The sequence below is a fragment of the Triticum dicoccoides genome, chromosome 5B, assembly GCF_002162155.2.
Source record: "Triticum dicoccoides isolate Atlit2015 ecotype Zavitan chromosome 5B, WEW_v2.0, whole genome shotgun sequence".
Taxonomy (NCBI): Eukaryota; Viridiplantae; Streptophyta; class Magnoliopsida; order Poales; family Poaceae; genus Triticum; species Triticum dicoccoides.
Window position 1 is genome coordinate 457337115 of NC_041389.1, and position 15921 is coordinate 457353035.

General features: G+C 45.4%; 2 protein-coding genes across 3 annotated transcripts in view; one reads left to right on the forward strand and one right to left on the reverse strand.

Moving 5' to 3' along the window:
• LOC119310756 (putative wall-associated receptor kinase-like 16) overlaps window positions 1–5172 on the forward strand; it is a 7110-nt gene extending 1938 nt beyond the window's left edge. Inside the window, exons 2-4 of the mRNA XM_037586389.1 lie at window positions 2204–2645; window positions 2756–2920; window positions 3998–5172. Coding sequence (XP_037442286.1) covers window positions 2204–2645; window positions 2756–2920; window positions 3998–5172 — 1782 coding nt within the window. The remainder of the gene's footprint in view (window positions 1–2203; window positions 2646–2755; window positions 2921–3997) is intronic.
• On the reverse strand, window positions 2294–10463 carry LOC119310757 (putative BPI/LBP family protein At1g04970). Of its 2 annotated transcripts, none has more exons than XM_037586391.1 (6): window positions 9915–10463; window positions 8943–9082; window positions 8413–8767; window positions 8038–8286; window positions 6382–6507; window positions 2294–2331 (listed from the first exon to the last, which is right to left on the reverse strand). In XM_037586391.1, exons 1-6 carry the CDS (start codon window positions 10308–10310, stop codon window positions 2317–2319), a joined length of 1281 nt encoding a protein of 426 aa, XP_037442288.1. In that variant the 5' UTR covers window positions 10311–10463; the 3' UTR covers window positions 2294–2316. The 2 variants fall into 2 exon arrangements, with proteins under 2 accessions (XP_037442288.1, XP_037442287.1); XM_037586390.1 differs by lacking the exon at window positions 2294–2331 and adding an exon at window positions 5469–5983.
• Window positions 10464–15921: the final 5458 nt, after the last annotated feature.

The window sequence follows — 15921 nt, forward strand, 5'->3', positions numbered from 1 at the left end:
TTGCATAGAAGAGGTTGGAAAAAAATTATATATTCTATATCTAAATAGTTAGCCTCGACTAACATATTTCTCAACATGTATAAAAGGCCCGAGTGTGGTTTTTGTGCACCCACGCATATTGCACCCCTGGTGCACCCATGATTAAAAACTTAGCAAAACATTTTTTAAAATCTGAAATTTTATGGATGTGATTATAACCAAATGTTTTAGGTGCTTGCAAAATTTGGTGGTGAAATAACATCCGAGGAGCTCTGTACAAAAAGAATTTGTTGAAAACATGTGAACAGTAACTTGGGTGCAGGGCATCATTTGTATTTCATTTTGTATGGAGATCATTTGATGTTTTTTGGTGACCAAACTTTGCAAGCTCCTAAAACATCCACGAAGTTTCAGAATTTTTTGATTCTTTTTTCTATTTTTTTAAATTTACTATTCACTCAGTGGGTGCACCGAAGTTGGATGCAGTCTCTACTTTTCCGAAAGGCCCACCTCAACATGCAGCAATACATAGGAAAAAAATGTCACCTCAAAATGCAAACATGCACGATAATTTTCTATTATAATATTTATGTTTATTAACAATAATCAAACAAGCAAATAATTTGTATTTTCAGTTTTGATTGAAATATATTACAAAAAAGATCTGCAACAGCGTGCGAGGTATCGTCTAGATCCCCACTAACATATTTTTCTCAACATGCAACTATGTCAGCTTAACATACAATCATGCATGAGAAAAGACCTACCACAACATGCAACTATGTATGCCAAAAGGTTCAAATGCTTTAATTAGATTATGCTACTTAATTCAATAAATACTTAATAATTATATGCATTTTAATTATATTATGCTATTATATTCAATAAGTACTATATAATTATAGAATAATTTATTATATGTATTTTTACTTTTCAGCTATGTTATTAATGGAAATATTCATGTTTTTGTAACCAAATATCATTGAAATATATGGCAACCACTATTATCGACGTTGTAGTTTCTGTTTCTATTGTGTTTGATAGGCCTCTTGGTGCTTTTGTATATCTTGTAGTGCTTTAGACCTAGTTTAGATAGGTGTGGTGTGTCCTTTGTACACGTTCTCATCCGGTTTCCCTTCAATAAACTGAACACTTTCAGCTATTGGCTTCTTCTGCAGTCGAATTTTAGTTGTTCTCGCGGTAACTAAAATAAAAACTAAGTAGTTTATCCCACTAACATATTTATCTCAATCGTACAACTAGGCCACCTGAATATCCAATCATGCATGGAAAAAGGCTCATCTCAACAAGCAACCATGCATGCAAAAAGGCTCAGATATTTAAATTATATTATACTCCATCCGTCCCATAATATAAGAGCATAGTATTCCTTATATTAAATGAATACTTTATAATTATACAATAATTATATGTACAATTATATTATGCTACTTATATTCAATAAATACTTATAATTATAGAATAATCAATTGCATGTTATTTTTTACTTTTAGCCTTATAGCATCTATCCAAATATTCATGTTTATATAATCAAATATCACTAAAATATATTGCATCCAATCATGCATGGAAAAAGGGTCACCTCAACATGCAACCATGGAAAAAGAATCAAATATTTTAATTATATTATGCCACTTATATTCAATAAATAATTTATAATCATACCATATACATTTCATTAGTTTACGATACTTATATTCAATAAATAATTTATAATTATTCAAGAATTATATATAATTTAATTATATTTTGCTAGCCATATTTAATAAATAATTTATAATTAAATGGATATTATGTGTATTTTAGTTATATTTTGCTAGTCATATTCAATAGATACTTCATAAGTATACAATAATTATATGTATTTTTACTTTTGGCCTTCTTTTTTTAATCCTAGTATTCATGTTTATACAACCAAATATCACTGAAATGTATCCAAACCAATTCCCATAGCAACACATGGGGTATCTTCTAATTGTGGCATATTCTCTTCAAGTGTAGATATCCATACAACTTCTTGTTAAACACCCTTGCAGAAAACAGCTTCTTGTTAAACTCCAGTTCATTCGGGCTATTCCAATAAGGTCTCAGCTAGAACTTCCACCAGTTATAATATAAAATAAAATTAAGACATAGGACATTATCCCCTCACTAGTAGTGTAAGTTTGGCTCAAGACTTCACATATACATTTTCCACGTGCAGTATGTAATAGGTTGCGTCTCCACCTGCGAGGGCGCACCCCTGGAGGATGGTACATGTTCTGGCGCCGGTTGCTGCCAAGCCGATGTCCCGAAAGGCATACAGTATTATAATGGCTATTTCAACGAAAACTACAACACCACAAAGACTTCACAAGGCATCACCTGCAGCTACATAACAGTGATGGAAAAGGCAGCTTTCAGATTCAAAACTAGCTATGTCAAATCCACAATGTTTTACGATACACACAAGGGCAAAGTTCCCATTGTCTTGAACTGGCAAATAGCAGAATTAGCTTGTGAGGACGCTAAGAAGAACACGAGTTCCTACGCATGTGTCAGCAGCCACAGTGTGTGTGTCGATTCCACCACCCACAAGCCAGGTTATCGCTGCAATTGCTCTGAGGGGTACGAAGGCAATCCTTACATCGCGGATGGATGCCGGGGTAGGTTCCTTCCCTTTTGCTTCCTTGTGCATTGACATGAGACTTCACCATAAGAATCAATTGTATACACTGTTTAGCAATTCTAACTACAAACAATTGTTTGGTTCCAGATATCGACGAGTGCCGGCGTCTTGTCAATCCTTGCGGCGACGGTATATGCGAGAACACGCCGGGAAACTACAGCTGCTCATGCTACCTAGGGAATTATATGACGAATGGCGTTTGTGTGCCAATTCAAAAAAAGCCTTCCCGTTTTCAGGCAATGCCTGTTGTAGGTAAGTTCGTGTGTACCAACATGATAGCCTTATTCATTTTCTTTAGATTTAGAAGCAAGCCATGTTTGGCCCAATTTCTAGTCTCTCCGTTCGCAAATACTCCCTCCGTCCGGAAATACTTGTCGTAGGAATGGATGCATTTAGGTGTATTTTAGTTTTAGATGCATTCATTTATATTCATTTTCCAACAAGTATTTCCGGTCGGAGGGAGTATATATGATCGTTTTTTTTACCAATCAAACATTTTAAAGTTCGATCATCACTACTGAGAAGTTTACGAATCATTGATAACATAGAATTGATAGTACTAGATAGAACATACTAATATAATGCATAGTTGTTTTATTTGAAAAAAACATATTTTCATACAAAAAATTGCATTTGTTGGGTTTAGTCCCACATCGATTGTGGGGGGAGACATAACACGACTTATAAGGGCGGGGGTGTCCCCTCCTAATAGGCTAGTCTTTTGGGAGGAGAGGGCCCAAGGCCTGTCATAAGTCGGTGTTGCTCTCCGGTTGGGCCTGGTTGACGCATGTGGGTTGGAAACGCTGGTGATAGCGGACCCGGGATTGCGTAACAATTGGTATTAGAGCCCAGGTGCCCGGAATGAATCTCGGTAGACTCACGGATGGTCGGTCATGGTTGGTGGGCTGGAAACGCTGATGTTAGCGGGCCCATGGATGACCGATGTGTGAGGGGGAGATTGTTGGGTTTAGTCCCACATCGATTGTGGGGGGAGACATAACACGACTTATAAGGGCGGGGGTGTCCCCTCCTAATAGGCTAGTCTTTTGGGGGGGAGAGGGCCCAAGGCCTGTCATAAGTCGGTGTTGCTCTCCGGTTGGGCCTAGTTGACGCATGTGGGTCGGAAACGCTGGTGTAGCGGACCCGGGATTGTGTAACAGCATTAATTATGATGACCAAAATGGTCATGTGTGTATATTCAAAACGATATACATGTGCCAGAGGTGGGAGTAATTGATGCTTTTCAATTTCTCTTCAACAATACATAATACTTTTAAGTGGTCACTACTCATGGAAATTAATTCATTGTTGAACAACTACCTCGTGTAGGTGCAAGTGTGGGACTTGTTGTCCTTGTGATTGTTGTAGCCTGTGCATGCTTGATCCAAGAGAGAAGAAAGCTACGGAATATGAAACTGGCCTACTTTCGGCAGCATGGTGGCACGATATTATTTGAAGAGATGAAGTCACAGCAATGCAATGCATTCAAAATCTTCTCAGAAGAAGAATTGCAGCAAGCCACAAACAGGTTCAGTGAAAAACAAGTCATTGGTCGGGGAGGCCATGGAACTGTCTACAAGGGGCTTCTCAAGAGTAATGTTGAAGTAGCAGTCAAGAGATGCATGACGATTGACGAGCAACACAAGAAAGAGTTCGGGAAAGAAATGCTGATACTGGCCCAGATCAACCATAGAAATGTGGTGAAGCTCCTCGGATGTTGCCTGGAGGTGGAAGTCCCCATGCTGGTGTACGAGTTCGTCCCAAATGGCACGCTCTTTGACCTCATCCACGGCAACCATGGCTGGCGCATATCCTTGGCCACTCGCTTGGGCATCGCTCATGACTCTGCCGAGGCACTCTCCTACCTGCATTCGGGGGCTTCGACTCCGATCCTCCATGGTGATGTTAAATCTTCCAACATCCTTCTCGACGATAACCACAAAGCTAAAGTCTCCGACTTTGGCGCCTCCATCCTTGCACCAACCGACGAGTCACAGTTTGTCACACTGGTGCAAGGAACTTGTGGGTACCTCGACCCGGAATACATGCAAACATGTCAGTTGACAGACAAGAGTGACGTGTACAGCTTTGGTGTTGTTCTTCTGGAGCTGCTCACATGCAAGAAGCCATTTAATCTCGATGCCCTTGGGCAGGAGAAGAGCCTATCGATCATGTTTATGTCTGCGATGAAAGAGAATAGGCTTGAGGTTATCTTGGATGATGGGATCAAGGGCGAGGACAGCATGGAGATTCTTGAAGAGATCGTGGAGCTGGCAAAGCATTGTTTGGAGATGTCCGGTGAGAACAGACCCTCAATGAAGGAAGTCGCAGAGAAGCTCGATAGGCTGAGGAAGGTGATGCATCATCCATGGGTGCAACAGAACCCTGAAGAGATGGAAAGCTTACTTGGGGAACCCTCGGCAATGGCCCACTCGACGATTGTCAGTGATCAGTATTTCAGCATCGAGAAGAAAGCTGTGACAAATCTGCAATCAGGGCGTTGAGTAATCGCACCTAGTTGTTTTGTATCAAAACAAACTATCTATTTGTATATGTATACGTTATCTATTTCTCATTATCTTTGTCAATTGTACTGGGACTTTGGATCGTATTATAGTTGACGGAACGACATTACGATCACAAACAGCTACTCCCTCCGTTCGGAATTACTTGTCGCAGAAATGGATGTATCTAGATGTATTTTAGTTCTAGATACATTCATTTCCGAGACAAGTAATTCCGAACGGAGGGAGTACGTATGATGCCTGTCCAAATGGAAGAACTGCAGATACATCAAGAGTAGAAACCATCAACTAATTCTCCAGTATAAAACCTAGTGTTACAGCAGGTTCAGACTGTTGTCACATACCAGATTCATGGAAATATTTACATTTACAAAGTTACAGCTGTGGTTATTTACAGATTTTCATCAAGGGGTGATTATTTACAGACTACAACCTTTACAGACTACAACCGATGCCGGACCTTAGTTTATACTAATTGTTTATACAACCGATGCCAGACTACAACAGATACAATTAATGAAATAGCTCCACAACGTACATTAGTTTATACTAATTGTTTCATGGTGACTGCCGGATCTTTGTTGACTGATCCAACGACCTGCTTTATTCCAGATCTATTCATTGGTTCGATGAAGGAAACATCAGAGCTAACGATTATGCTTGAGTATGAAGTGAGGATATACGCATCTCTGATGACGAAGCCCTTGATGATAGGCAACGGGAAACCTTGTCCAAGATACGAGTTCACGTAGGGCACGAACAAATTTTTCAGGACGATACGTATCAGACTCTGACAATTTAACAGGATTAGCATCAGTTCAGAGTATCAGAACTCCAGAAGGAAAGAAACGATCTTCAAATAAGTAAAGTAAAACTAGGTATAATGAAATATGAGTGCGGCTCCATTAGTAACCATTGGTTTTTCTTGTCGCGTCAGGTTTAAGGACATCTCTGAAGGCATTTTCTGTTATAAAATGGTGTTCCTTCAATTACTTAGCATCACATAACCTTTCATAAAAATGCCAGATATCTTACTAGATTTGAGGTAGCAATTTCCCAGCTCATCTCAGTGCTAGCATTTAGATAGGAATCTCCCCTGCTACATCTTACTAAAGGTGCATTTGGGTGCAATTAAAGGCCCCTACCACCGGGAGACAAAAAAACTGAAAATGCCGAGGCAAAAATTACCTGCACTATACCAGTATGAAGTTTGCCAATGTCGCTCCACTTCAAGTCGAACGAGAAATAATTTAACTCAATCTTTCCAACAAGATTATTCCCAGAAACACTTGCATGTCCAGAGACAGCAACTGACTGAAAAAGCAATATGTAATTACAATAAGAATAACAGTAAGAGATTGAGAAAGATGCATATGTTTTCATGGAGATACAAACTTCCAATTATCCAGTACACAATAACAGTAAATCATTGAATGGAATGTTGATTGTTGAGCATATCAAACAGCAAAGTTTACTTTAGTTCAGTTTGATCATGTGAGATTTGAAATATTGAGAGCCTGAAGCATGGGCCGGCCGTGCGGATGCCCACGGTGGACACTGCCACGTCAACTGGCGTAAGGTTTGCCGGCCGCTGGAATATGGCGGCCTTGGCATACGGGACCTCGAGCGCACGGGGCTATCGCTTCGGCTGCGCTGGCTATGGCTCACGCGCACGGACACTAATCGAGCCTGGCAGGGGCTGGACATGCAATTTACGACGGAGGAGCGCGCGCTCTTTTACGCCTCCACGACCATGGCCATTGGAGACGGCAGGACAGCCCTGTTCTGGGAGGATCGCTGGCTGGGCGGCCAATCCGTCCGCGAGCTTGCGCCTAGGCTTCTCAAGTGCATCCCCAAGCAAAGGCAAAAATCTAGAACGATGGCGGAGGCCCTGGCCGGCAATAGTTGGGCGCGTGACATCCACGGCCTGCTAGGCCTCCCAGAGATTGGACAGTACCTTCAGCTCTGGCACTTAGTGCAACATGTCGAGCTGTCCAATGAGCCGGACAGGCTGCTCTGGAGCTGGACAGCCAGCGGCGTCTACACCGCCCAGTCTTGCTACCGGGCAACTTTCCAGGGTGCGACGGGCTGCCACTCCTGGAAGCTCATCTGGAGGAGCTGGGCACCGCCCAAGGTGAAGTTCTTCCACTGGCTGGCATGTCAAGATCGCTGCTGGACCGCGGAGAGACTCGCACGCCGTGGCCTGCAACATCACCCGCGGTGCCTTCTGTGCGATCAGGAACCGGAGACGATCGGGCATCTGATGCTCACATGTCCATTCACTAAGCAGACATGGCAGGAGGTCTTATCTTGGCTGCGTTTGCCGGCGCCGGCGCCCGAGCACGACGGCTCGCTCATGGATTGGTGGCTGCGCGCAAAGGAATCCACACCGCCAACGCTCCGCAAGGCGCTCAAATCTGTGGCACTTTTGGTGCCATGGATGGTCTGGAAGCATAGAAATGCGTGTGTTTTCGACCATGTGAACCCATCGCTAAACGAGCTTGTAGACAGGATCAAAGACGAGACCAGATGTTGGGCAAAGGCTGGAGCTCAGGGGCTCAGGGTCGTTTTGCCATCATCCTGGGACGTGCACTGAGCCTCTGTTGTCTGTATGAACAAACCGCCTCCTAGGAGGATGTAAATACCCCCCCTTTTCAATGCAATGAAACGCAAAGGCCATTTGCGTTTTCTCGAAAAAAAGAGCCTGAAGCAACATAGAAAGGTACTGTACTTTAATACCACCAGATGGTGCATATGAATTGTCAGTTCACCCCAATGGACCTTTCATAAATTGAACAACTAGGATAGGAACACACAAAATCAGTGAAGAAGAAAAAAACTCACCAGTGATATGCATGCAACTGGAACTATATCATCAGAACCCAATACATTTACTATGACATCTAAGTCCACTGTGGTATCAATTCTACCCACATTAATCCTCACAGAGGGAGGTGATATAGCAGAAATGTTCAGCAGCATATCCTTGTTTGGATATTTACGGTACAACCTTGGAATCAAAAACCTCCAGCTAGCAGTGTTCAAAAGAAACTGATCGGAAACCTTGTCTACCATATATTGTAGTAAACCAGCCTGAGTGACAAAAGTAATCACGTCAATCAGAATAGGCTCATTGGTAAGTAGTCGATAAGAATTTTATTCTTTTGAAAGATGAAGAGAAAAAGAACAAGTTTACAATGATAAATAGTCATAGTATACCTTGAAGTAGAGAGCTGAAACAGAGTTGAAAACATCTTCGTCCAATGAAATCCACAGCATGTTTGAAGAGCTGCCAAGAGGTTGTGCAAGTTTGGTATCACCAAAATGCATGTCACTCTGAGGAGCAGCTTTATCAGATGGAATAAATAGTCCATCTATATCAAACTCAACAGAAGAACTACTGAAGCGTGGGTCATTAATAAATGTCACATTCATAGCAGCAACTCTATCAACATAAATTTCCTTTGGAAGACCTCCTAGGAAAAGGTCGAGCTTCGATGCACCCTCCACTATTTTGTTCGTAATCGCATTTTCCACAGATGATCTGATATGATTGCTAAAAGCGTCTATGAATCTACAAAAAGTAAGAGGATACATCAACTGATGTGGGTTGAATAACATCTCACTAAAATTCGTTTGAAAAGAAAACCCTAGTTCACTTCAGATATATACACAAGAATTTTATATAGAAAAACCCTGCTCAAAGAGTTGAGAAAGTATTCACAAATATGGAATTGTGAACCACGTACCCTTGATAAAACCAAGAGGATCCTCCATTCAGTGTTATGTCCAAGTCTTTCATATAACAGCCACATTCCATAACAAATAGTTTGAGCGATCCATTTTCATTCTTCAGACCCATGGAAACCCCAACGTCCATTCCTTCAACCTTCGTGAAAAGGATTCATGAATACACCTTGTACCTTCTTCCATATACATGTCAAGTCTACTACTAAAAAGTTAAAAAGGTAAAGGATGTGTAACTATCACATATGTCGCACCACAATGAACAAAAACAAAGGTGTAAGGTCTGACATGCTAAGAACACTTCCAAGTAAATGTAAAACTTACATACATAAAGCTGCAATTGTTTGCAAAAAAAAGCATGCAATGTGAATCCAGGTAATTAGTTGCTTGTCCAAATAAAAGTAACTCACTTTTGTCCTTGTCCAAATGAACAACAAGCTTATCATCAGATCAAAATGATTTTTAACACATATGACATTCTAAGTTACTGAAATGCTGTTTAGTTGCTTGCTTCTGTCTAGGTGTATAGCCACATTTAATTCCTATGAATTTTTACGAGTTAGATTCTAAATCGTAAGCTCACAAACCACACTGTGCTAAAATGCCATATGCTGATCTGATCAACCGCGCAGGCTGACCAAATTGAAGCCTAAGTAGAAAATCATGCTGCTATCAATAGGTAGCCAAGCTATGAGTATTGTTTCGATTGAAGCTTATGTAAAACAATCATGCTGCACTAATAGGTAGGCAAAATATCATTAGCCCATAAAATACTTTGTACTACTGAATAATACACATAGACACCCATGTACTTACTGAAGAGATGAAAATTTCATTACAGCCCATGTATATATGAATTAGTTCTCAGATAACTAAGTTCACGTCTATTCTTGAGGATGCGATTACTTATACTTCTGAGCATTATTAACACCTCATGAACCAATCTAATGCCTGAAGCCCGTCGGTCGCATTACCTGAATCGAAGCATTCCCACTGTCAGAGATCTCGACGAACCAGGAGCTGTACGAGTAGCTCCACTCCATGGTGAGGTTGACGCTGGACAGGGACGCGGCCACCACGACCCCCGTGTCCCCGGCGGCGACGGTGGAGTTGGCGACTGCCACGCCGCCGAGCACGATGCGGGAGGCGACCGTGCGGACGGCGCCGATGATGGGGATGCTCACGGACCGCTCGATGTCGGGGACGCTCAGCTGCGCGAGGGTGTCGGCGGCTCGGGGCACGAGCAGGTCCTTGGCGAAGTCGAGGCCGGACTGGGAGATGACGGCGGAGATGTGCGGCGAGGCGGCGGCGGGGGAGGGGGTGGAGAATAGGAGGGTGGCGATGAGGAGGAGGAGGAGACGGGTGGCCATGGCGGAGAGAGAGGGGCTGATGTTCGTCGTCGTGGTGGTGGTGGCGGCGGCGGAAGTGGGTGGCGTCGGGGAGAAGAAGACACGCGCGGCGGAGGGGGGGGAGCTTGCGAGCTCGCGACGGCTTTGACCGGCCGCGTCTTCAGTGAGGAGTGATTGGGGTTTGCCAGTGTTGACGTGGCGCAAACGTGGCTCGGTTGGCGACATACAAAACCGCAATTCACACGTTTCTGGTCTCCAACTAAACTTGTTCGCGCTTTGCCGTGCCATTCTTCTTCTTCTTCTCCGGTTCAGTCGTCCTTGAAAATCTACGCTTAGAGTATCTCCACTAGTCCCCCCCCAAGAGGCCCTTTTCTCTCACTTTTGCACCGCCGGCGGTGAAAAAAATCTCCACTCACGCCCTCAGGATCACTTTTTCCGCCGGTTTCCTGTAATTTTAGCGCCGGCAGTCCCGATCGGAACCCAGTCGGCGACTTGTTAATGCATGCAAAGGCCCACATGCAGCCAGGCCCGGATGGGATGCCGTCCATCGTGTATAAAAAGCATTGGTATTTTATGGGGGATCGAGTTGTGGATGAGGTCCTTGTAGTTTTAAACGGGGGGCCAATCCCCGAGGGCTGTAATGATATGATCGTTGTGCTTATTCCGAAGGTCAAAGAGCCATCCAGAATCAAAGATCTTCGCCCAATCAGTTTGTGCAATGTGATTTACAAGCTCGTGTCTAAGGTTTTAGCCAACAGACTGAAGATCATCTTACCTGATATAATCTCCGACAACCAAAGTGCGTTTGTGCCGGGTAGATTGATCACGGATAATGTCCTCATTGCGTATGAGATATCGCACTTTCTGTTGGGAAAAAGAAAGGGAAAAGAGGGGTTTGCGACAGTTAAGGAGGATATGAGTAAGTCATATGATCGTGTCGAATAGAGTTTTTTGGCTGCTATGATGGGCAAGATGGGATTCATACAACGCTGGGTGGAGCTGATCATGAAGTGTGTCACCTCGGTTAAATACCAGGTGAAGGTGAACGGCGTGTTGTCCCAACAATTTAGTCCAGCTTGTGGTTTGCGACAAGGCGATCCTATATCGCTATACCTTTTTGTCATATGTGCTGAGGGACTTTCGGCTCTTCTTCATGATGCCCAAAGGAGGGGGCGCATTACCGGGGTGAAGATTTGCACAAATGCTCCAGCTGTGTCTCATCTACTCTTCGCAGACGATTCCATGCTCCTAATGAAAGCTTGTTCGGAGGAAGCCACAGCGCTGCGAGACGTTCTTGAGCTGTATGAACTGTGTTCGGGACGGTGTATCAACACTGAAAAGTTGGCTGTAATGTTCAGCCCAAACACGCCGGCGGAGACATGGACTTTGGTTAAACAGACCATTCAAATTCAGAGTGAGAACTGGAACGAGAAGTATCTTGGCCTCCCGGTACATGTGGGAAAATCAAAGAAGAAAACCTTCGCTTACATTAAAGGATCTATGGCGGGGAAGGTGTATGGTTGGCAGGAGAGGCTAATAGCGAAAGTGGGGAAGGAGACCCTGGTGAAAGCAGTTGCGCAGGCCATTCCCACCTTCGCCATGTCATGCTTCTATCTCACTAAATCTTTTTGTCAGGAGTTGAGCTCGCTTATGGGGAAATATTGGTGGAGCCAGCAAGAGAAGGAGAATACGTTGCACTGGATCAGTTGGGACAAGCTTACTAAGTCCAAAGCACAAGGAGGCCTCGGCTTTAGGGATACGCATAGCTTCAATATAGCGATGTTGTCACGGCAGATATGGAGGTTGATCCAAAACCCGGAGTCACTTTGTGCACAGATTCTGAAGGCTCGGTACTTCCCCCATACCCATGTGTTAGATGCCATGCCCAAGGATGGCATATCTTATTCTTGGAGAAGCCTTCTTCATGGACTGCAACTGTTCAAGGAAGGGTACTTGTGGCGGATTGGGGAGGGCAATCAGGTGCGGATCTGGTCCGACCCATGGCTGCCCAGGCCGTGGTCGAGGAAAATGGTTACACCCCGCGGAGCCTGCTTGCTTGAAACTGTTAGTGACCTTGTCAGCCCAATAACCGGCTCATGGGACGAGCATCTTGTCCGTGACACCTTCTGGCCGGTCGACACAGCGACCATCCTGCAGATCCCAATACGAGAAGGCGTTGACGATTTCATTGCCTAGCAATTCAAACCAAAGGGAGTACACACAGTCCGGAGTTCTTACAAATTGCATGTGCAGTTGGAGAAGATGGCAACGCAGGCAGCAGCACGGGGATACCCGGGAACCTTGACCGGTGCAGCAACGATTCATGGAAGAGATTGTGGAAGCTACCTTGCCCTAGAAACATACAGATGTTTGCATGGCGGATCAAGCACGAGTCGCTGGCCTTGCGGACAAACCTTGTGCGAAGGGGTGTGCAACTTGAGGACAAATCGTGTTTATTCTGTGGCCGAGCAGAGGAGGACGGGGCACATTTATTTGTCAAGTGCAAGGTAGTGAAGGAAGTATGGAGGGATCTCTCTTTGGAACATGAAAGAATGTAGTTGGAGCGGATCACGTCTGTGCATGTGATGTTGGACTTTCTTTGGGGACTAGATGAGAAAAAGCGCATCCTAATCCTGACTTTCTGGTGGTTTTGGTGGAGCAAACGGAACAAGGTGCGAGAAGGGGAATTAGCGAACACGGCTGCGGATGTGGCGAGGCGGGCGAGATGTTGTGCATTAGAGTACCACCAAGTCTATGCAAAACAAGTGGTGAACACAGACAGAACACCATGGAAGCCTCCTCCGAGTGACAAGATCAAAGTCAACCTTGATGGATCGCATTTGCCAGGTGAGACACATGCGGGCTGGGGCGTGGTGGCGAGAGACACGGCCGGAGCTGTCCTAGTTGCAAGAGCTGGCCGGAAGGAGCACATCGCTGACGCCTTTGCTGCCGAGGTCCACGCCATGGCGGAAGCCGTTTCCTTTGCTGCAGATATGGGGATGCTGCAGGTTATTTTCGAGACCGACTCCCAGCTGCTCGCGGAAGCCATGGATGTGCGGAAAGTTGACTCCTCTGCGTACTCAGCGATCATTGAAGATACCAAGCTCCAGCTCAAGTTATGGTTCTCCCATCATGAAATAATGTTCTGTAAACGGCAGGCGAACTCTGTAGCAGATGCACTCGCTAAACTTGGTCGTTTATGTGATGTAAACCACTCCTTGCAGTGGGAGTCCGATGTACCAGCCAGTGTGGCTGAATGTGTCCTAGGTGATTTGCCTAGGCACCAGTAATATACAAGCTATGCTTGACCCTAAAAAAAACTAAACTTGTTCGCACTTTTCCGTGCCATTCTTCTTCTTCTTCTTCGGTTCGGTCGTCCTTGAAAATCTACGCTTAGAGCATCTCCACTAGTCCCCCCAAGAGGCCCTTTTCTCTCACTTTTGCACCGCCGGCGGTGAAAAAAAATCTCCACTCACGCCCCCAGGATCACTTTTTTCGCCGGTTTCCTGCAATTTTAGCACCAACAGTCCCGATCGAAACCCAGCCCCCAGGGAGGCATCTGAGAGCGCCAGCGACTTGTTAATGCATGCAAAGGCCCACATGCAGCCTCTCTCCTCTCACTTTTCCCCTGACACGCATGCATTCTCTCTCTCTCCTCGCGGCTTTTCTTCCAACAACCGCGTCGCTCGCCGTATGCTTGCCGCCGCCTTGGCTGCCTCCTCGTCCTCTTCCCGGCTCGCTGCTCGTTGCCTGTGCGCCTCTGCGCTGCTTCAACCTCTGCCATCGAGGCCGAGCTGGAGGCCAGGGAGGGGATGGGACGGCCTTGGCGGCGAGCGCGGGGCCATGGGAGGGCGCGACCTGCAAGCGCGCGGCCGCGGGAGGGCGTGGCCTGGGCGGCAAGCACGGCCGCGGGCGTGGCCTGCGAGCGGGAGGGCGTGGCCTGCGCACGCGGCTGTGGACGGGACGGCCTGGGCGGCTGCGGAGAAGACGCTCCTCCTCTCCGTCTCCTCGCTGGCCAACACCGACTTCCCGCTCTCCACGGTCGACCTCCTCCCGTTCCTCGTCACCACGCTCACCGCCACCGATGTCCCGACCGACACAAGGCTGGCGTGCCTTGCCTCGCTCCACAACCTCTCCGCCAAGCTCGAGCACGTCCGGGCAATGGTCAACAGCGGCACCGTGCGCGTGCTCCTGCGCTCTCCCTGATGGAGCGGACGGAGACCACAACAGCGGAGTCGGCCCCCGCTTCTAGCCGACACTGCTCCTGGGGGCACAACGAGTGGACAAATTCCCGCCCCCAGGCCAAAGTTCTCGCCGGCAGCCCCCTAGGAGGCAAAAAAATGCCTCCTGGGGGGCTTAACGGCTGGAGATGCTCTTAGCCCATCCAATACCACTGCCACTTAAACCGAACCTGGACATCAAGTAAGTTTTAGCGGTGGGAAGCTGGTACCTATGATGGATCCGTCGGTAATATACCCATAATGGTACACCTCCCCCGGCCTTTAAATGGCCCCTATCAGTCCTCGCTACTACTGAAGGAAATATGCCCTAGAGGCAATAATAAAGTTATTATTTATTTCCTTATATCATGATAAATGTTTATTATTCATGCTAGAATTGTATTAACTGGAAACATAATACATGTGTGAATACATAGACAAACACAACGTCACTAGTATGCCTCTACTTGACTAGCTCGTTTATCAAAGATGGTTATGTTTCCTAGCCATGGACAAAAGAGTTGTCATTTGATTAACGGGATCACATCATTAGGAGAATGATGTGATTGACTTGACCCATTCTGTTAGCCTAGCACTTGATCGTTTAGTATATTGCTATTGCTTTCTTCATGACTTATACATGTTCCTGTAACTATGAGATTATGCAACTCCCGTTTACCGGAGGAACACTTTGGGTGCTACCAAACGTCACAACATAACTGGGTGATTATAAAGGAGTACTACAGGTGTCTCCAAAGGTACATGTTGGATTGGCGTATTTCGAGATTAGGTTTATCACTCCGATTGTCGGAGAGGTATCTCTGGGCCCTCTCGGTAATGCACATCACTATAAGCCTTGCAAGCAATGTAGCTAATGAGTTAGTTACGGAATGATGCATTACGTAACGAGTAAAGAGACTTGCCGGTAACGAGATTGAACTAGGTATTGGATACCGACGATCGAATCTCGGGCAAGTAACACACCGATGACAAAGGGAACAACGTATGTTGTTATGCGGTTTGATCGATAAAGATCTTCGTAGAATATGTAGGAGCCAATATGGGCATCCAGGTCCCGCTATTGGTTATTGACCGAGAATAGTTCTAGGTCATGTCTACATAGTTCTCGAACCCGTAGGGTCCGCACGCTTAACGTTACGATGACAATTTTATTATGAGTTTTTAAGTTTTGATGTACCGAAGTTTGTTCGGAGTCCCGGATGTGATCACAGACATGACGAGGAGTCTCGAAATGGTCGAGGCACAAAGATTGATATATTGGATGACTATATTCGGACACTGGAACTGTTCCGGGTGATTTCGGAGAAAACCGGAGTGCCAGAGGGGTTACCGGAGCCCCCCGGGGAAGTATTGGGCCTTAGTGGGTCTAAGGGGAGAGAGAGGGCAGCAGC

What these genes read in the sequence shown, in the direction of transcription:
- LOC119310757 (XM_037586390.1), bottom strand. Translation starts at nt 10,310, where the DNA reads ATGGCCACCCGTCTCCTCCTCCTCCTCATCGCCACCCTCCTATTCTCC. An exon ending in GTGGGAATGCTTCGATTCAG is followed by an intron (nt 9,083 to 9,914) that starts GTAATGCGACCG and finishes CTTTTCACGAAG; the next exon opens with GTTGAAGGAATGGACGTTGG. An exon ending in TTTCAGCTCTCTACTTCAAG is followed by an intron (nt 8,287 to 8,412) that starts GTATACTATGAC and finishes TTTGTCACTCAG; the next exon opens with GCTGGTTTACTACAATATAT.